The 22,052-nt window shown below is 38.6% G+C and overlaps 1 protein-coding gene across 1 annotated transcript in view; it reads left to right on the top strand.

Annotated features, from left to right (window-relative positions):
* Window positions 1-22,052, top strand: part of KMT2C (lysine methyltransferase 2C) — a 193,907-nt gene that overhangs the window by 118,451 nt on the left and 53,404 nt on the right. The window contains 8 exon segments of the mRNA XM_082283329.1: window positions 6,427-6,543; window positions 10,236-10,337; window positions 10,502-10,606; window positions 11,759-11,940; window positions 12,645-12,809; window positions 13,408-13,517; window positions 18,896-18,961; window positions 20,406-20,618. Of these exon segments, the coding sequence (XP_082139455.1) occupies window positions 6,427-6,543; window positions 10,236-10,337; window positions 10,502-10,606; window positions 11,759-11,940; window positions 12,645-12,809; window positions 13,408-13,517; window positions 18,896-18,961; window positions 20,406-20,618 (1,060 nt within the window).

Below are 22,052 nucleotides of genomic sequence, written 5' to 3'. Positions count from 1 at the left end.
CTTAGAGTTGTGTCTGTCCAGTATCTTCTCCATGGAATATGCAGATGCTCCACTCTTGCCTATAAACTGCAAATTTATGTCAAGGGCAGGACCTCTCTTTAATAATTGCAGATTTCTCTTTTCTGAAGCAGTAGCCTTAGTAGAAATTGTCGTATAAGTTTATTAAGGACTAATCTGACATAGATCCAGTTTGAAATAAAACTTCTCAAGGAAAATGACAGTTTTCTGTGGAGGTTTATGTTAAATGGTGTTGTATTTATTCTGTGAATTGAACAGATTTGAAATAGTTATTTTTACTGTGGCACTGTGTACTGGAAAGCATACGATTGAGTCAGTAAATGGAAGACGTTACAAATTTTGGCACTTAAACACTGGTAGGTAAGGAGTTGAGAATGATCTGTAGAATAATTTTGAATAAAAAATAATAAACTGCTGGTTTTGTAAATTCCATAAATATTATTTTAGTATTATTTCAAAGTGTGTTCCTTGAGAAACCATGTTCAGAGGTATTTAATTTTCATCATGAAGATGTTGGTGATTACTGTTACGCAACACAGTGAATACTGTTGGTGTTTTAATAGATTTTTTTAAATGAGACCAAAGAATGCAGAGCACTGTGATGGGTTTGGATGTGTGCTGTCTTGGATGTTATGGCTTTTTTTTGCTGTCTTCACTTACATGGTATGACCAAGTTTCTTGTTGTAAAGGTAGATAATAGAAAAAAAGATCAAAAAAGAGTCTTTTTCAAGGATCAGTTTTACAGTTTTCATGCTTGGTGCTTGGTTGGTTTTTTGGTTTGGTGTTTTTTTGTTGTTTTTTATTTTTTTAATGAGGGGAGCTATATTTTCAAGTGATTAAAGTTTGTTCACAACCCTAAAATTACATTAAATATTAAATTGCAAATCCAGCTTTGTGCATTTGCAATTGCAGTAGGATTCATGAAGCGTTAAGCAGCTAAACACAGTCAGTGGTAATTTAGTGAGATCTCCTGACCCTTGCTGACACTGGGTTTCCTTTTGTTATAATTTACTTGCAGCTGTGTTGTTCAATTTTGAGGACTCAAGAATATGATGGAGAATTAGAACTTCCTGTTTCTGTCACAGTACATAATTATTGCTGGGGTTCTGATGTAAATGAACCGAATAGAACTTTCTCTTCAGTGTTGTGTGGTAATAGGCATTAATTAAAAGCCAAAATATAATTACTGCATCTCTTTGATGTAATTCATTTGTTCGTGGTATTGTGGAAATGTGTGTTTTTAATTAAGTTTATCTGACCAAGAATTCAAATTTTTCTGATCTACAATAAAACTTGGATTAAATTTCCAATTTAATTCATAACAGTATGGCTCATGAATCATATACAATTCATTTTGTTTTGCAAGACTGAATATTTCATATTCAGATCTAATGTTCTTTTAGCTTTTTAATCTTTTGAATATACTTAATAATTAGAAAAGTTATGTTCTTAAAAGGAGAATAATTCTATACCTCCAAAGTAAGAGTAGGTAATTTTAGTTGTTAAGTATTTTCAGCATGTTTAAGATCTTGAATTTTGACCCTAAGTCAGCATGTTGCCTCCTTTATAGATCAGTGTAAAGATTGCTTTTTTGACAAATAGATTTTCTTTGTGTTGCTATTCAGATTTTCTTTGTGTTGCCATTTTATAAGAACAGTTACCTACTATGCATTACAAGTTTTAGAAGTATAGGGGAAACTAATTAAAATTCAATGAAAGTTTGAATTTTGTCTGCTAAAATTGACTGTTACTTGGTATTAAAACTATGGCCGGTATAGTTAAGGTAAATCTCCTGTGCCACAGACCTGCTGATGCAGTTGCCTACCAGTGTATCAGACCTCCTTTTTTTCCCCCGTTTCTGACTTGATGTCCCTGTTCTGTCATGAATGTTCTGTCCTTGTGCCCTGGATGTGAACAGGGTCCATCCCTAGCTTTGCAGGTGCAGAAGGTTTCTGCCCAGCACTGTTCCCCTGTTAGAGGGTGAAGAACCTCTTGATCTGCTGAGTTGTCTGCATGATGACCACCTATCTGAAGTCAAGGAAAAAACTGGGATAGCAAAATCTTCCAATTTAAACTGTTTATTCCAGCACACTCAGTGGAACCCTTGAGCAGCTGCTGTCAGGAGCTGTTCTTCTGGAGTGGGTTTTGGAAGGCCCTTGGCAGAGGGGAGGCATTGATGGCCATCCCAAGCACACAGGTGGTCTGGACACTCAGCAGTTTGTAGCTTGTGTGCCCGATTACCACCCTGTGTGGGCAGAATTGTCAAGTTGTTACTTTTTAAGTGCTTTGTTGTCCATATTCCCTCTCCCGTGCAGGCAGAGCTAAACTCACAGAAAGCAGATTTATGCTAAACACAACTCTGTCCACGCTGTGGGTTGTACCAAGTGTTGGTGTTTTTACCATGTGACTTTTATCCATAATTGGGCTTTCAGGTCACTGACAAACTTTTCTCTTTTGGCTCTGTTGTGCCAGATCACTTGAAGGATAGCCCTGTTTTCAGTCAGTGGAGCTGTTAGCAAGACACCTCTTTACAGTCTGAGATGAATATGTGTTTTGATGGAGTAGTTTATTCCAAAAAAAACCCTTAATTCCCACATTCTTGATGGAGAAATTGCATTTCTCCATCAGAAAAAGAAAAAAACAAAAAACACGCTTTGCAAAGCCATCTCATTTTCCTTGATGCTTATTATTATTGTACATACCAGTATTCAAAGGTGTAAATGTGTTTGGGCTTCCCCTTGTGAGCAGTTGTGAATAGTTGGGACTGTTTGTATGCATGAGGTTATTCCATATCAGCCCTGTGATTCTGCTGCTGAACGGCATTTCGGGGAAGGTAAACCTGTACTTGTCATCAGTTTGACTTCTCGTCCTGGTATTCAGTAATTTTCACTCTCACAAATTTAAAATTAGGAAAATGTACTGTCCTTTAACTATCCTAATGTCAATTTGTTAATGTTAAATTGGCAGTGAAGTTATTTATGATGTCTGTCTCCTGCAGTCTTTATTCCATGCTTGAAAAAGTCTTTCACAGATTTTACTGTCTATGGGGAGCCTCAACATTTTTTTCCTTGTCTGTCTTCACATTTTCTTCTCATTTTGCCTTACTTCTAGTGACAGTCATACAGTTTCTCACCATGGTGGAACCTCTCTAAATAGGGATGATAATTAGTTAAAACGAGTTTCTAGGTGCACCATGTGGATGTATATTATTACTTGTGCATAATAACATGTTTAAATGGGATTCCACAGCATAACATGGAAACACTGGGGTGAAAACAATTTGGTGGTGGGGGTTTTATAATAGTTTATTTGGGGCAAACTTGCAGGAATGAGCTGCTTTGTTGATTCCCATGGCTGTATTCCTTTTCTTTTGTCCAGTGGTTTATTCATATTCCCTTTGTTTGCTGCGCTTCCTCAGACTAATTGTTGCTGTGATTGTGGGTAGTTTAGCCTCAAAAGTCAACTAAGGCCATCAGTTTTTTTAAAAAATGTGATTTGGAATAGAAAAGGGGATGTTATCACCTCAAAATGTCTTCGTCACTGATGCAATAAAATTTAGGCATGTAATTTGTTGTTATGATTGCTTTAGATTTGTATTAAGCTTTGTTTATAAACCTCATTTTGTTGTACTTAACCATCAGTTGGAAGTAAATACTCATTTTAGGGTATCTTTCAGCGAGAACCTAAAAATTTCCCACCTTCTACTCACTCAGTGAACTAATTGACTACTTAAGTTAATCTAGAAATGCCTATGCCTGCATGTGCTTTGCTTTTCAGATTTTTTTTTGTTGCTTGCTTTTTGCTTTTTGCCTTTTTTTTTTTTTTTTTTTTTTTTTTTTTTTTACGTTGCAAAGTTTTATACATCTATTTTCTCACCTACCGTATCCTAGGGGGCTTGGAGTACCAATAATACAGTCAGCCCACCTTCCTGGTCCCCAGACATTTCAGAAGGTCGGGACATTTTTAAATCCAGACAGCTTCCTGGCAGTGCCATTTGGAGCATCAAAGTGGTAAATAACTTGAATTTATTTTCCTGTATCCGTTGCTATCTTTCTGCTGTAGAGATTAGTGGTGAAATTCTGTATCTCACACCTTAATTAATCTTTCATTCTGTTACTGTTTAAGGCCTCTAAAACTTACTGGAACTCTGGAGCTTCCAGGTTAAAAGATGTGAACTCTCCAGAGTGTACAGTATGATGGCATTGCCTTGATTTCCAATGGCAAAGAATACTTTGTATTACCCAGATTTTGTGTGTTGAGTACATCACTTTTTGTGGTTGGCTTTATTTGGCTGTCAAAATAAATTACCTGAGAAGGAGAATGTCCTTAAGACTGGCAGTAAGGTAAGCCAGGCATGGAAAGGATCTGAGATCTGAAGGATGGCTTGAATTTGTTGCTGTCGAGAAATCTTGCAGAGTGGATTCAAAGTGACATTGTTTTTAGCTGATGGGGGAATAAATAACAACTTTCCTACCTGATTAGATGGCCCAAAACTGGTATTCCTGGTGACATTTATCATTAAAAACACCTGAAGTAACTAAAGTAGAATTCTTTGGTTTAAATAAAGGCAAAAAAAAACTAAATTATGAAACCAACGAATACGTGTACCTTCCCAATGATTTAAGTTCATCTCACTTTAACTCTCATGCTAATTTTATTTTAATTTGACATCAGCTTAGCTTTTGCTGCTTTAAGCATTAATTTTCAGCTTAATATTCAGCATTAACATTGATACAAGTATGTGCTTATTTCTGTTACTAGTTGTGTGAAAATAACAATACTGATACCTGGCCTGAAAAAGAAAATAAGAAACTTGTCAGAAGAGTTTCCATCTTAAAAAATTGATGATTGTATGTCCTGTGTGTGCAAATGTATTAACTCCATAGATATATAAGGACATTTTTTGTTTCACCTCAGTACATATAAATACCTCAGCCTCCAGTAGCATCCTTCCTTTCACTCCTCAAATATCATTGCATTACATTAACTTGGTGTGTGAGTCAATTTAATTTCTCTTCCGTTTAATAGATGGATGTTAAAAGAATTTTAACATTGGGATCCTTCAATTCTCCCTTTAATTATGACCATAAAGTTTTCTATCTTCTTTAAAGCAGGAGTTGGAATATTTGAGAAATACTGTGCCCACAGTGCTTCTTTCCATCCAAAAAACTCCTGTCTCCGTCAGTAAAGACTGTTCATGTCTGTTGGTGACACGGTCCCTGAGGAACTTTGTTGCTTCCATCAGCATTGTTTTATGGAGCAAATGTTTTGCCTTGGTATTAAAAGTATTTTGCAGCACATGTTTGGATACCCCATACTCTGTACTCCATTTTTGGCCTGTATTAGGAACCAGGAGATTATTTACAAATACAAAATGCAGTAATAATCTCAGTGCTTATTTTGTAGTAGGAAAGATGCTTATTTGAATACATGCCATAATTATCATCAGTTACACAGATTAGAGGCTCTGAGACACATTGTAAAGATGTCTGATACATCAGCCAGAATGTGGGGATGTGAATATGGTCTTTTCCCTCTGGAAATGGTTAGGGAGGATTAGGAATCCTCTTGTACTTAGTTCATTCTGAAATTAAAAACCCCCGAAATTTCAAACTAAAGTCACAGTATGAATAACAGGTAATTATTACTAAAAACATACTTGCTTTCCCAAAGATAATTGTAGTTGAACACACTGAATACTCCAAAGCACCACACTGCAACTCTGCATCTGCATCTTAAATAACGAATGGAGAAAAGAAGCTGTCTGTAAATAAGTGGATATTGTGTAAGAAAAACTTCACATTATGGGGAATGTTGATCTGAGTGTAATTGAGAGAATTAATGTAAAAAACTCTCTCTGTATATGCTGAATTGAGAGAGTTTCGTGGAGCCAGCTCCCGCTTTGCTTTGTGAGCAGGTCTGAATCCTAATAAATCCCAGGTTTCACTTGATTATTCATAGCGTAAGAAAAGCATCTATGATTACGAGTAATCAAATGTCCAGACCTTGTGCAGAAGTCCCATGACTGACTGGGCTGGCTGTTTAAAGAGAAAAGAAAAATGAATCATAGAATAAAAGATATATTTTGGAAACTTTGCAACTGAGGTGGGGGAGAGGGGGTGGGGGAAATCCATATTTCGAGTTACTCTTGAGCAGAAAATAAACATTCCTGGTTTCAGCTTTCTCACTGACGATAAAGGTGATCGTATTATGCCATGTAAGTAATTAAAGGTATTTCACACTGATTTATGCAGAGATTTAATGACTATGCCCTGGTGTGCTCGTACTCACCTGAAATCCCAGGGTGTTTTTTTACTTAGGTTTTTCCCTAGATGCATTGAACAGATTTGAATCCCATATAACAAAGAACGTGAGGTTGCATTTACATTGTTACCTTAAATTGAATAGGGCCGTGGATCAGGATTCCCGGGGAAGCGGAGACCACGTGGTGCAGGTCTGTCAGGAAGAGGTGGCAGAGGAAGATCAAAACTGAAGAATGGAGTTGGGGCCGTGGTCATTCCAGGGGTAAGGACATATTTTTTAAAGTTATATTGCAGTCTGTTAATGTAATATAATTTTATTCAGCTATAATTCTTATATTAAAATACTGTATAGAAAACCAACGAGCACTACAGAAGCAGGGGTGTTTGATGAAGCCTGGCTGTTACTGCTTGTGATGAAGAGCTAGAACACTGCAGCTTAATGGGCCTGAGGCAGTTCTGTTCTGCTCTTGCCATTTAAAGACACAACAGTTGGGAGTCTTAAAGTACTCCTTCCATTTCCTCGGGTGGAGAACGTGCTGAGTAAAGGCAGCACTCACTGGAACAACTCAGAAGGAGAGAGCAGGGTTTGCGCATGAGAATGTTACAGCAGCCATGGGAGACCAGAGCAGAGGTTCTTCTGGACTGAATGTTGGAGCAAGACTGCAGAACAGGAGGCCTGGAGAAGGAGGCATTTCAACAGTTTGTGGCTTGGGGACTTGGTGAACAGGAGGTGGTATCTTTGCCTTGGGCAGCCTGTGTTGGAGCTTTCTTTCATAAATCTTCCCATTCACTTTAAAAAACTTCAGGAAACCATGTTAACCTTTTTCAGTTCTGCAGCTCTTCAGCTTGTATTTTAAGTGGCTGCCTCCTGGATTAGCTGCCTGCCCCTCAACGCTCTTAGAGAAGAGACAGTGGAAAGCTGGTTTCTATTCACCTCCTCCATCCATGCCACTCAGTTCTATAGACCTCCATCATTTCTCCTCCTTTTCCTTCCACTCTTGACTTGCTAGTATGGAGAATGCCAGTATTTTGAGCTGTTCCTTGTATGGAAGCTTCTTTGTATTTCTGATCATCAATACCAGTTATTTTGTCATGTTAGTTTCTTTACTTTGTGGACTTTCATCTGCCATTTTATAGCCCAGCACTCAGCTTTATGAAGTTCTTGCGCAGTTCTTCGCAGTTGTCTTTTGGATTTTATTACTCTGAATATCCCAGTCCTGTTGGCAAGCTTTGTCACCTTGCCTTCTCACTTGATTTTTCAGATTGCACACGAGTGTGTTGAGCACCACCACCTGTTAGCAGACAGGCCCTGTCAGATTTCCAGTGGTGCTATTCTCCCACCTACAAAACTGATAATTTATTCCCCTCTTCATTTTGTGTCTTGTATCAGTATAGGGACCATTCCTCTAATTCTGTCAGTTTAACTTTTTTTAAGTAGCTTTGGTGAAGAGCTTTGCCAAAAGAGTTTGGTAGTGAAGTAAGTTCCATCAATCAGATTTCCCTGTCCCCAGGTTTGCTGACTCCTTCAGAGAGCCCTTACAGATCATGATTTACCATAACTGAAACTTCCTTGACTCTTTAACAAATTATTATATCAGTGACTATGAGTTCTTTGTTGTGATCAGATGTGTACTATTCTGCACACAGCTTCTGTCCAGAAGCCCTTGAGAAAATAATAATTACATTTGCTGTCTCCCATTCTTCAGGAGCACTGAAGTGGTTGTAAGCAAGTGATTGCTCACTGCAGTTGATAGTTAAGCTATTTAATACTTGAAGTGTTTTTAAAACTTGAAAATCCTACACCGTCCTAGTCTGCTCTCATAAGAAGAAGGATTTCAGTATGAAAAACTTGGAAATCCGGACTCCAAAACAATTCATAATCTTGTTCCCCACTGTGGACTTGTCCTATTTGAATGTTCCTTTAAAAGTTTGATTACCAACTAGCCCTGGAGATTTTGAGAGACATCCTGTCCCTTGTGTTCAGAGAAGGACTTGATCAGAGCTGCGTTTTTTGTGTTCTTATATGTAATCTATTTAAATTTATTGTCACACTTTCTGCTGCCTGTGTAATAGTATCTTGGAATACCCTGGTATTTATGATCTGAAAAAGGAACAATCATTTCTATCATTTTTCCCTTTTAAAGCATTGGATGGTTAAGATTCGTAAGCAAATCTGTAATTTTAAACATACAGGATGAATTCCACTTAGGCTAGTCACAGGCACCTTAATGAATTGGAGGCATCCACATAATTATTTTGGTGTTACAAAGCACAAATCTGTACTTCAAGAGAAGCTGGGGTTTATAGATCAAACTTCTAAAAGTTTTTGTAATTGAACAGAGGAGAGTGGGTTAGGTAACTTGCTGTAAATACAAAACAGACATCACTCTCCACAATTTCCTACAGAAATTTCTTCCTTTGCATCATCAAGTAGATGGCAGCTCCAGAGTTCCAGAGATGTGGCTGCCTTCTGATAGATTAAGTTAGCAATACCAAGAAATCAGCCTTTTGCCAGATAAACGTTTGAAATGGGAGTATATTCAGTCAATTTGCACAAAGTGATTCTTACTCAGCTTGGGATCAGTGGACAGTCACACAGATTTGGACGTACCTTGGTGTCTCTTGGGACTGGGGAAAAAGGTGGCTACAGGTTAACCCATGGTGGGTCAGTGCTGGGATTCAGCAAACACCAACATTGCAGCGATTCAGTCCTTCAAGTTCTGCTCTTTTGAATGTGCAGTTACAAGAACTTCGTGGAACCTGTGGAAAAGGGGGTAAGGGAAGTGTTCTCCCTGAAGGTATCCAGGTGTTTCAGGTACTTTGTAGTTAGCTGGTCAGTTGCAGTTGTGCTGTAGTGCTCTCAACTATTTGGTAATTAAAACACATAAAGAATATATTCCCTTTTTAGCTGTTTCTCAGTAAATGCTGAGTTTCAGGAGGATTCCTCTAGCTGATGGAATGTCCCTAGAGTTATGTTTGGATTTATAAAATATTTAAATTATTATTTAAACAAAACTTACCTGTGTAGGATTTACACTATATTTAAAATAATCCTCATTTATGTAAGTGGAAGAGCTGGTAAAATGAAGTTACATTTCTCTATCATGCATTTGATCTTTTATATGGAACTCTGTGCCCTTATATTCCTGGTTCAGAGATGGTAGTTGGGCCTTTTAGTTTAAATTCATGGACAGCAAATTCTGTATTGCAGGATTCACGTGAAAGTCAGAACACAGCTGAAGTCTTTCATTCTTGTTTCTCTTCTTCAGAAGCTGTACATACATGAATATGTTGAATTAATAAAGGTCAGGTCAGAATAAAAATCACTTTATGAAAAAGAAAAATTACTGTCTATAGTAAGAGCTGATGGATTGAGATCCAAACAGCTGTTTCAAGTTCAGTGCAAGTTTTTAAGGTCAAGATAGATAAGCCTCATAAACTGCTTACAGCAAGTAACTTTAGAGCTCTTGCTTTTTCCTCTAATATACTTGGAACATTAGGTAAACCACATTTTAGGCAATATGGGACAAACTAGATTTCTGCAGTTGCTCTTTGAATTAATACTCAAAAGTCTGTCGCTGCAATTAACTTTTTGATAAAAAGAACTTCAGTGTTTACATGCAGGGAGCAGAGCAGACTGAGTGCAGTATGACAATTTCTGCTTAGTGATCTTTTTCTTAGACTGTCTTTCATTTCCATTTGGAAGTGCAGTGGGGTAATAAGTGAAGGTAGAAAAGGAGAGGAAAGAATATGTCTGTAAAGCTATAATACTGATGATTCTTGTACTGATGAAAAAATGTGAATTAACGCAGTAATTTCTGATGGAGGTATCTTTTCATAAAAGTTTAAACTGTATGAATAAATACTTGCAAAACTCTTAGGGAATGTTTCATTTTGTCTCGTGTCTGAGAAAAAGTGATGTGCTTGCTATTTGTGTTTTGTGTTTTTTAATAGGTCACAACCATGGATATTTCATCTAATAAAGATGAGGAAGAAAACTCAATGCATAATACAGTTGTCCTCTTCTCTAACAGTGACAAGTTCACTCTCCATCAGGTTAGGATAATAGTTATGATTTTTCTTTTTGTTTCCCTGCCTTAATGAGAAAAAAGTGAATGAATGTCCTTATAAGGAGCAAGCTAGTTGGATTGTACAGGTACATGTTTTCAGAATGTAGTGTCTGGCACGTGTTGAGAGTCTGCTCTTCTGTATCATTGCAGGATATGTGTGTGGTTTGTGGGAGTTTTGGCCAAGGTGCTGAGGGCCGGTTGCTGGCCTGTTCCCAATGTGGGCAGTGTTACCATCCGTACTGTGTCAGTATTAAGGTGAGTGCTATTGTTACACATGAAAGTTGCTTGATTACACTGTTTTCATATTGTACTTTGATAGCACTATGCTGCCTTTGGTTTTGTGGTAATTGGGGGAGTCATTAACTTGTTAGATATTCATCAGCTAATGTGACCATTATTTGTATGCGACTTGTGAAAGACTTTAATTAAATGTCATTTTATAGTATGCATAGCCTCAAGAGAAATTAACCTTTTTGTAATTTCACAACCGTAAATAGCGCTGATTATCCAGCAGTTGGTTAAAATAACAGTTTGAGATATAAGCTTTAAACGTAGACACAAGCAGAATTAAAACCAAAGAAAAAATTATACTGCATCTTCATTTACTAGGGGCATAAGGTTTAGTTGATTCAATTTGCCTGTTGGCTGTCAGAATTGACAGCAGTTGGAGTGGTTAATTAATACATTTTACATTCATTAGTCTAGGAGAGAATGTGTGAAAATTAAATTTGAATGCTGTGAAATGACCTAGCAAGCACAAAATAAGCTATTTACTGCAATATATACACTATACACTTTTCATTGGTTGTGATATATCTGTGTAAAAGTGGGATTTTTTTTTTAACATGTCAAAAAACTTTATTTTGCACATACTTTACAAAATGCCATATGCGTATTTCATGCAATTATAATTTGACTTTTTGTTTATATACTACTCTTGCATTATATATCAGTTGCAGTAAGTTAGCTGCTTGCTTCAGATGACTAAAACTCCAGCACTGTGGTCACATCATGAAATGAGAGGATCAGGTTTGAGGAACCAGAATGTACACAAGTTTCTGGGACCTGGCAAGATGCATCCCAGAGTCCCGAGGGAATTGCCTGATGCAGGTGCCACGCCACTTCACGTATTTGAAAAGTCCTGGCAGTCAGGTGAAGTCCCAGGTGACTGAAAAAGGGAAGCATTGCACCTGTTTTTAAAAAAGAGTAGAAGGGAGGACAGTTTCTTTCTGTTTAATCCATTCCTGTTTATTGAAGCTTCAGAAAGTCTAATTGATGAAGAGTTCGTTGAGATGTGGATGGTGTGCCCAGAAGAGCATCCTGAGCTCCTCAAGCCAGAGCTTAGTTTATGCATTGATCACACTTCACTGAGCCATTTTTAACTAATTCTCACCTTGCCTTTTGCAGATTACTAAAGTGGTACTTAGTAAAGGTTGGAGGTGCCTGGAGTGCACAGTGTGTGAAGCCTGTGGGAAAGCCACAGATCCAGGGAGACTCCTCCTGTGCGATGACTGCGACATCAGCTACCACACCTACTGCCTGGATCCACCCCTGCAGACCGTGCCAAAGGGAGGCTGGAAGTGCAAATGGTGTGTTGGGGCCTGGGGTCAGAAATGCTGACTGCTGGCCTCCTCTGCTTCTCCCTGTCACTTGGTGTTTGTGATGTCAGTTGCATTGTAACAAGGTTTTTATGGTGTCTAAGTCAGGTGTATTAAACAAAGCTAACAAAATTCTTTTTTTGAATTGTTTCATTCAGTTATCAGTCTATTAAGGAAACTCTTAACTCCTCGTAGAACTGCTTCTTCGTACTAAAAAACGCATAGGTAGAAATAGACAAGATTTTTCTTTTGAAACTCTTAGCAAAAAAAATTTCCAATTTACATTCACTGTAATCATCCCAGTGTTCAGTTGGAAAAATGAATGGGTGGTTCACCCAAGTGTTCTTGAAATAAAACCCTGTGAAAACCATTTGTTTTACTTGGGTGAAACACAAACAGACCAGACCTCTCACATGGTTAAGTCTCAGGATCTCAAAGTGAATGGCAACTGGAATGAGGAACTGCTTTGACCTCCTGAGCTGTTACAAGAACCCATCTGCCTGCTTTTGCAGTTTGAAAGGAATTATTAATTAGGAACTTTCTTTAAAAAGTATAAAAAATGTTGTTAAGCATTTGTGGTTAAACATGTTGTTAAGTTAAAACTTACTCATCTCATTCTAAGTGGGAGAGATTTAAAGCCACAAAGTGATCTTCCTATGAACTGTAAGTAATAGATCTTTTTGTCTGTTCTGCAGGTGTGTTTGGTGCAGACACTGTGGAGCAACTTCTCCAGGTTTAAGATGTGAATGGCAAAATAATTACACGCAGTGTGCTCCCTGTGCAAGTTTGTCAACCTGCCCAATCTGTTACCGCACGTACAGGGATGAGGAGCTTATAATTCAGTGTAGACAGTGTGATCGGTAAGGATTTCTAATATTGCACATATTTTTCCTGTTCAAGTCTTATTTTAATTTTTTCCCCCTAATGTAAAAGCGTAGAGATGAAGGAAGTGGTCTTGTGGTAAAGAACACTGGATTATTGAGTCTCAGAAGTCTCTCAGTAGTTCATTCCTGGTTGTACCACAGACTTAACTGTCTGACTCTGGGCAAATCAATTAATCGCTCTGTGCCTCTTCCCCCCTGCCCTGTAAAAACAAAACTAATTTACCTCACAAGACTATTGTTGTGAGGCTGAATCTAGATTACATTGTATAAAGTAATTAAAATTATCGCAATATAGGGAGAAAATTATCATACTAAAACATATTTGGGAGATTGTTTTGTAGAGAGTTCCTCCCTGTGGAGGGACAGAATTGATCTCCTGCTCCTTATGCAGGATGTAACACACACCACTGTAGGGGAGGCTGTATATGGAAAACCTGATTCTGTGGTTTCTCCCTAAAAGAATTCAAACTAAACAACTATTTCCCATTTACTTGGACCATAGACTGATACTTGGGTCTCCTAAAACACCACCTATTTCCTTTAAATTGTATTTTTTCCCCCACTTAATTTCTAGATGGATGCATGCAATCTGTCAGAACTTAAACACAGAGGAGGAAGTGGAAAACATAGCTGATATGGGTTTTGACTGTACCATTTGTAGGCCATACATTCCACCAACAAACGGTAAGAAGCCGATTGAAACCAATGGCAGGATTGCACACTGCAATAAATAGGTCTGGGATTGTGTTACGGTTCTGTGCTCTGATGGAGGTTTGGCTCGTGGTAGAAGATTTTTACTGTGTTTGTTTTAAGGGCTCTTGTGGAAGTGTCCTCGGCTTTTTCACACCCTCAAGTGATTTAGGCCAGAGGAAACCTCATGGGAATTCTGGGTAGAGGTATTGAAGATAAACTGCTAAGAGCATTTGGTAGTGAAGGGGTCAAAGGCTTTGTCCAAGTGGAAGGAAGAAAGCCCAGTTGTCCACAAAGTTATATCTGCAGAAGAATCTGAAAATTATTTCTAAGCAGAAAAACTTTGTGTGTTTTGATGCTTTTGAGGCAGCAGTAGCTGTAACAACAGTCTGTGTAAGCATTTTTCCCTTCCTTCCTCGTGATCTCTTAATGCCTTTTTCTCACCTCTCCCAGTATTCAAGACCAGTGCTTCCCTCCCTAGCAGCAATCTCTAAAAGAATTGGCCATACATTTTTGTTTGGGAGTTGTCACTTCCTTATTAATTAAAGTGTGTAATTCCTTAATTAAAATGTGTAATTCCTTCTGATGAACTTTGGACTTCTCTGGACATGGATACCGACAGCCTTGTTGCCCTGTATCACGGTTCTGTAGCAGTGGTGCTTCAGGAGCCGAGGTTACTGCAGTTCAAGCACATTTACAGCATCTGGTTCCATGGCATGGTGCTGGTTAATGTTCCTGTGAGTGGCCTGTCAGCAGTTAGGTTGGCCTGTGACATGATTTATAGTCTTGTTGCAAGGGTGATAGCCCAGGTCTGTTTTCCCTGCATGTCAGCTCATGGAAGTTGCTGCTTCAGTCAGCTGCTTTAACATTGGCACCTATTCCCATTTTTAGCATAAGCACATGAAAGTGTTCATATTACCCCTTTATTGGGGTATCACAGGAGAACAGTAGGAGGAGGGTACAAGAACTAGGCAAATGTTTCAAGAAATACTCGTATCCACCAAGAAGATGTCAGTAAGATTGTTTTTCCTGATCAAGATTGAAGAGGTTGTGAAGCATGCACTCGAGAGGTCTGCCAAGAAGAGTTCAATAGAGCATCTAATGTCCCTTAACACTAGCATGTCCTCATCACAGCAGTAATTGTAACTTACTGACCTGACCCTGGAGGTTTATATACTCCCTGCTGGAACACTTCCAAGTAGCCCATTTTTATCACTTAATAGAAGAATGACTAATGCTTCTGTATTTCTGCAAGCCACTTCATTGTAAAGGTTTGCTTTCAAAAATTCAAAAGGAGAGAGGTTTTGTAAGTGGAAAAAGCAAGAAACTTGCAGATATAACACAGATTTCTGTTTATTTTGATAATAAGCTTTGAGTACTTAAAGCAAAAAGATCCAATTAAATACTCCTTCCTTTCTCTTTGGAGTTGGCAGAGCTATCTTTTAGAGAGAATTAAAACCCATGATACGTGAGATGGAGCAGCTTCACAAGATGGTATCAGAGGTGTTTCACTTCAGGCAGAAGCTGGTCCCCCCTGAGTTAGTCCTTCCTGCTCTCCTCTGTGAAGTTGTGTTGCTTAGGTTTGGGTTCCAAGGAATAGGAACCAGTCCCTTGGGGGTTCCCAAGCTTTCTTTGCAGGTTTTTTTCACCTTTTTTATATGAGAAGTTTGTCTGCTTATTTTCTTCTGTTTTGACTCAGTATTAAAGCCTCTCTAACACATGTACATTTGCACAGTTGCATGTCTGAATGTGTCCTTTGATGCATGTTCATGGAAATACCTGCATGTACTTTTATATGAAATATTTTGTTCTTTTGTGAATTCTTCTGAAACTCCTCTGAAAATTTTCTGTAATTTTTTGTTTCAAAGTGAGAAGAATTAGCATTTGATAAACTTAGAGAAACAAATGTTAGTTAGCAGTAGAAAGCTTCTTAAAATGTGTCATATTGTGGGATTCTTACTGGGATGGTTCATACCCTTTCCATTTGATGCATCATAGATGTGTTGCAAGTATTATTCCAGGGTTTTTAACCACTTTCTTTCTAGAGGAAGCAAGAGCCCCTCAACCTAATGAACAAAACATTGCAGGTGTACTCTTGGTGAAAAGTAAATGGCTCTAGTGTGTAGGTATTGAGAAGGAGCTTTCATTTCTCTTCCTAGCTCATCATACCTGATAATCTTACGAAGTCATCTTCTTCAGGAAACAGAAATAAAAGATAGTGTTTTTCTTCTTGAACGTGCATAAATATCAAAAGCCAGAATGTGGTAGGAGTTGTTCCAGTGTAGTGTACCAGAAACCTTCAATACTAGGTTATTGTGAAATAACCATCTCTGATCAGTGTTTTATCAGGTTCCTTTTAGTACTGTCCCAAGTTATAACATACGTCCCCCAGCATAATTGCTGTGTCCTGTAGAAAAATTTTCGAATTAGCATGACTAGATGCTAGCAGGTAACAGCTTTAGGTAGCAGCAGCTTTTCCCCTGTGCTGTAATTCTTGCACATTCAAGAGAGGTATGTGTCTCTCTCATCCACATCTACTCCTGGACAAGCAGTTATTGACCATCTACTCATCAGTTCTGCCTTTGTGTCATTTGCCCTTGTATGTCATATGCCCCATTTGCAAATTCCATCCTTCCTCACTTACTCCCATCCTTTCTTCATCCAAGCTCCAGCTTCCTCCTCCCTTGGTGCTGTTTTTGTTCCCCTGCAGGATGCAGAGGGACCAGCTCTGCCTGGTTTTCTGTAACCAGTTAGAGCTGATCTGATTGCAGTTTTCTGAAGCTGCCTGGGTGCAGTTATTCCTCCTGGAGCCCAAGTAAACATGCCCATGGAGGAAGTGAGGATTTGGTATCATTTACCCCTGTCCGGGGGTGCCTGATACTGCCAGTGAGACACATTGTGGCTGGCAGTCTCTGTTGTATCATTTTCATTAAAGTGATAGAATTTTTCTTCTCGTTGAAACTTAATTCTATGTACTTTACAAATACAAGATACAAACCCAACATAGTACTCTGTGTTAAAAAAACAACTTTTGAATTTATTATTTGGCACATTTACTACATCAGCTCTAATGTTCTTGTGTTACTGTATTTACCAAAAAAATCCCTGTGTCACTGACAGTTATGCAGACACCCAATAAAGAGTGCTCTGCTAGTACTGTATTTGTACATCAACCATTCCACTCTGTCCCATATGCTGGTTTCATTTTTTCTTAGAATTGTTCTTTTCTATTACAGCCTTAAAAATGGAATCCCCTTTCTTTTCTCATCATACTGTATTCCGTTGCAATTATTTACTTTCAGCCAAAGCTACTAAATGCTGTACAGTATTCAGCACATTTAAACCCTTTTGCAGATAAGTTGAACAATTTTGGTTAAACTTCGGCTGAATGCCTCAGAAAGCACTTTTTTTTCCATTTTAGGATTTTTTCTTTCCTTTGGGTAGGCTTTCTCTAACAGTACTATGCTTTTCTGCTATCCATTTTATTGATTGTAATCCTTAATCTGCACTCTAATTCTCTCATTTCCTGGAAGTCTGTTTTTTACTGTCTTCAAACACTGTTTGTGCAGTTTTTGTGAGTGGGTCTCTGAAGGCCTCACCTGTGTCACTATCAGCTTGTTTATTTGAGCATTTCAACTCTATTCAACCTCCAGAGCTAAAATTGTTCAGTCTGACCTGGATGAGAAGATCTCTCTGTTGTTTGACTTTTAAATGAAAGATTTCAAATTCCTGTTCACAACTGTCTTTCTGAACTTCATGTTTACCTTAGATTCCAATTCAATGATTTCTACTTCAGTCTTAAAACATCTTGTAAATTATTGCCAATTAAATGAACAGATGATGTCTTATTCCCCTTTGAATAGTTCTTACAATCTGCCTATTTTCTGTTGTTTCAGTACAGTGTTTTGAGTATCTTCCATTCTACAGCCTGTCCATTATTTTTTGTTTTTCTCTGGCTCTGTGTCTTTCTCAAAATGTCATATTTAATTTATTTTCTTCCTTGTCTTTTCCCCCCACTGTTCAGTTTTTCAGTAGCTCTCACAGGCTCCTTTTATTTACTAATTGCATGAAATACTGGTTTTCTGTAGGTTATACCCTGTGCATTAGTTGAACATTACGTAAAACTTTCAAAGCACTGTCGTTTTTGAAGACTTGAACTTTCCTTAAATTTGTTTATATGCCTAGAAAGCATTCTGTAGTTTTCATACTCATTTTAAGTGTTACTCAGAAGCTTTTGTGCTTTTCCTAGTCTTGCCCTGGCTCCCACGATGTTTTTGAGGTGGGGAGCAGCAGCACACGTGCCATGGTACCATGGTTGATGTGACACACGAAGCCCCCCATGGGTTCTCTGCCTCAGGGGTCTCATCTTGAGTGACAGACACAAAGGAAATACTCCTGATATTATCTTGAGTCCTAAATTCAGCATGAATAAGATTTCTAGGCAAAAAAAGGGAAAAAAGCATGGATAAACTTGCCTCTGTGGTAATGCTAACTGTGCCAGACTAACAGGTTTTCTGATTCCAGTTCAGTGTTTGCGAGATAGAAGCTCCTAATTTTCACTTTACTTACTCTGTCTTTGTAATCTCTGTGAAGTCACTACTAATATTAAAAGTTTAGTCTACCCATCATAGGTGAGTGAAGCATGATTGCAGTTACGTAGTTAAGGCAAAAGGGAAGAGCATTTCTGCCCACAGCAAAATGGCATTTTGATTATTATTTTCCAGTCACACTGTTCCACTGCTTCCCTGTAGCACACAAGCTGTAGTTTTGAGGTTGAGTTTCTGCTGTTCCATTTATCAATACTCTTATCTGGAATAAGAATTACCCTATCTAACTTCCACAGGTCTTGTGTTATCTGTTCTCAGATACATCAGCCTTCTCATAAGTGCTGTGTAAGAGGCCTGACAGCACAGACACAGCGAGAATCTTGTGTGCAAGCTCTGGGAGTGTGCTGGGCCCGCCTTGGGGAAATACTGGTCAATACCAACTTCACAAAACCCTCCCATTTTTAATGATTAGGGCAGCAAAACCTGAGCATCGTGGCTAATGTAGAGGTTGCTTTCCAACCCAATAGATCCAGTGTATTCATTTGCCCTTGGTCCAGTAGAAAGAGATAATTTCCCATTGAGTTCAGTGCTATTCCAATGCCATTCTTGGCTCTAGGAAGCTGGAGAACTTCAGTTTATATCAGGCTTGTTTTGTAGTCACATCTGTGACGCTGAAAAGCCCTTTATTTTAAAGGTGCAAGTAAATAATTGCCAGCAGTATAAATCAGGGAGTTTAGCAGAACTGTCTGAAGGAAAATTGATAGTTTCAATTTAAATCAAGTCACCAATTTTAAAAGTTGAAATTATTTTCCTTATATTTTTCAGTGCCTTCTTTGGACTGTTGTGATTCATCAGTTGGAGCTCAGATTATTTCAAAATCAAAAGAACTAGGTAAAGAATGTAAATGCTTAATATCTGATCATTTAGCGTATTTTAAGGGTATATTTTTACATGAGACAAAAATACCTTTTCCTATGGTTTTGTAACACACAGCATTAACTATCCTTCAGTTACCACAGCATGCTTTCCATTTTTTTTCCCTCATTCTCTCTTCTTCTCTTTTGCCTGCCATACCTGCCCTATAATAATTACTTTAAATTATGCTTTGATCCTGCAGTCTTAGTTGCTTGCCTTAATATCAGTGATGATAACACAGTGTGGCTGAGTCAAGCATGTACACAAATGTTTACAGGCTTGAGCTGTTAGAAGGATGCAGCTTTTCTGTATTTGTCTGGCTTGTGCTAGGAATTTATAATCCTGACAAGCCTACTCACAAGTCAGTCTTTATAATGATAGCACCCAGCAGCTGCTGCCGTGTTAGGACAGCTTCCATCACATCAGAGTTTTTTCTACTTGACACCTTCTGAGAGAAGGTTCTCCCCTCGAATATTCAATCTGAAAAGAGTGTGAGATGTTTTCGAAACACACACCTTTCATGTTCAGTGTAAGAAGGCAGTCAAGTAGGAAGAATTTTTTCAGAACCAGCTGTATTGTCAGATGTTACATGAGGAAATGTTTTTGGTTAAAAGGAACAAATGTTATTATATTTGCATGTTTTCAAAAGCTGTGTAATCAAGGCATGATTTAATTGGCTTCAGAAAGCTGAAGCATCATTGCAGCCTCTTCATTATTTGGCAATTCCCTGAAAGTTCCCAAGCTTCCACTTGCAGGGCCCCAGCACAGGTGACAGGGCCTTTCTGCATAGTGAATCAAGGAATGTTAGAGCTTTTCAGTGGGCTCAATTGTCACGTAACAGCTTGAGGAGGAAGCAGTCTTGCAGGTCTTGGGAGACTTGGGTTCTCCCCAAGATTTCCAATTTGATCTTGAGCAGCTCACTTGATACAACTTGGGTTTTTTGTCTGCCTATGAAGTAGGGCTGATAACTTCTCTGAGTTACCAGGAGTTCTGGGAGGTTTAAGGTCATTAATAAGTTAAAGTGCTGGGGGTTGGATGGGGGCCTTGACTCATAAGCAACAGGGACCCAAAGTATGACTTGCACAGTTTCCTGTGGGTGTCAGTAATAGAGAAATACCCTGAAAAACACCAGTTTCCATAATCAAATCGTTCTTTCTAATGAGTCCTTGACATAAATTGTTTCATAGCAGTGTAATGGATTATTGCTGGGTTTGTCATCAGACTCTAAATCATAAAGCTTTAACTGTAATGTGTAAGACAGTATCAGATATCTCTGGTTTATTGATACGAATTTCTTCACTCATGGGTCGGCTCCATACATGTGGATTATTAACTCTTGTAAGTGCTATTCCTAAAAAATCTAAGACTTGTAAATTAAAAGAGTTTTATATTGCTGTTATGATTCATTCAACTTTTATAGACCCACCGAAGACATACACCCAGGATGGAGTCTGCTTGACAGAATCGGGCATGTCTCAGTTACAGAGCCTCACTGTTACAGTACCAAGAAGAAAACGGACGAAACCAAAGCTTAAACTGAAGATTATAAATCAGAACAGTGTGGCTGTGCTTCAGACACCCCCAGATGCCCAGTCAGAACACTCAAGAGATGGGGAGATGGATGACAGTAGAGGTAGCAGTCTACTTTTGGCATGTCTTGTAGCTTGGAGTGTTGCAGTACCTGTGTGTATTGCAAATATCCCTGGGAGTTCTTACTACACTGATACTCCTGTGTTCTGTACAGAATGTTTTATGGAAATTTATTGAACAGTAGTTATGGCTCATTGTTGTTCCTTTCAGGAATTTTTCTTGTTCCGTTTATGGGTCATCCATCCTATAGGAAACTTGCCTTTCTAGGGCTGCCAGCACTGGAAATAGGAGATGACTTTTTGTCTCATCTTTGGGTTACCTGTGGGAAACATTGTGCATTCACTGAGTACAAGTGTACTCAAACTCAGTGCAAACTGTTTGAAAGTGGTGGCTCAGCAAAGCAACATCTGTATCACTGAAAAGCTGGTATTAAAATCAAGTGGGAAAGTGGAGTAAAAAGTTCTTTGCTGAGAGTATTTCTCTTTTCTGAAAGAATAAGGTGAGCTGGCCTGAGATTCAGTGATCTGGGCTAACACCACTTGTGTGGTGCAGCAGCATTGTCCTTGCTGCGGTCTGGCTGTGCATCCCGAGAAGGGTGATGCCACAATAGGTGTTAGTTGTGACCTGGGGAAAGGCTCCTTCCAGTGGCAGGTGTGAAAGTTACTGCTTTGGTCATGTAGGTGTCTCTTTGGAGAGGAACAGAGGTACACAGGCACCCCACCTCCCCACAATTCTGTTAACGCAACACTGCCTTGGTAATCAGATTAAATGTCATAAGAAGCAGCTTATTTTAGCTGCAGAATGTACTTGAGATAACTGGGTAGTTCAGCCATCAGTGAAGTTTCAGTGTTAACTTGTTGATAGAAGGTATTGTTCCTCTTATTCGATGAACACATTCTTACCCTCTGTTATTGACTAGAACTACTTTTTTTTTTTTTATAATAGCTTCCTTTATTTCTTTATAACCTTTATAACATTTTGGTTTTCTTTCATTTTGTCCAGTATTCACAGGATCTGGTATGCTATCCTAGCATTACACAGGCTCTGAAGTTTCTCATCTCATACTTTCATATTCTCCATCAGCTAGGTTGTTGAAAGCAAAAAATGCTTTTGAATTTGGATGCAGCTAGTCACTTCTTCAATGGTTAATCATCTTCACTTTTAAAAATATGTGCCTTTTTTCTCTATGACTTTGCCTGACTTAATTATCTGCTTATTGGCTTCCATCAGTGGTAGGTCTTTTTGTGTAGATAACAGGATATATAGATGTGATAGCAGGGTAAGAAAGGGAGAGCCAGAGCTTCCACGACTTCAGTTTCAGTTCTGATCACCTTTCGTTGCCTTTTTTCAAGTTAAAGCGCATCCATGTGTGCGATGGTAACAGCACAGCAAGTACCCAGATGAGCTGGATTCCCTTGTAGCTCTGTGTGTGTAGGGCTCTACTCTGTAGAGTAGTCTGTGTCTGTCTCTGAACATC

Source organism: Coloeus monedula (assembly GCF_965178545.1).
Source record: "Coloeus monedula genome assembly, chromosome: 1".
Taxonomy (NCBI): domain Eukaryota; kingdom Metazoa; phylum Chordata; class Aves; order Passeriformes; family Corvidae; genus Coloeus; species Coloeus monedula.
This window is presented reverse-complemented; position numbering and strand designations above follow the sequence as displayed.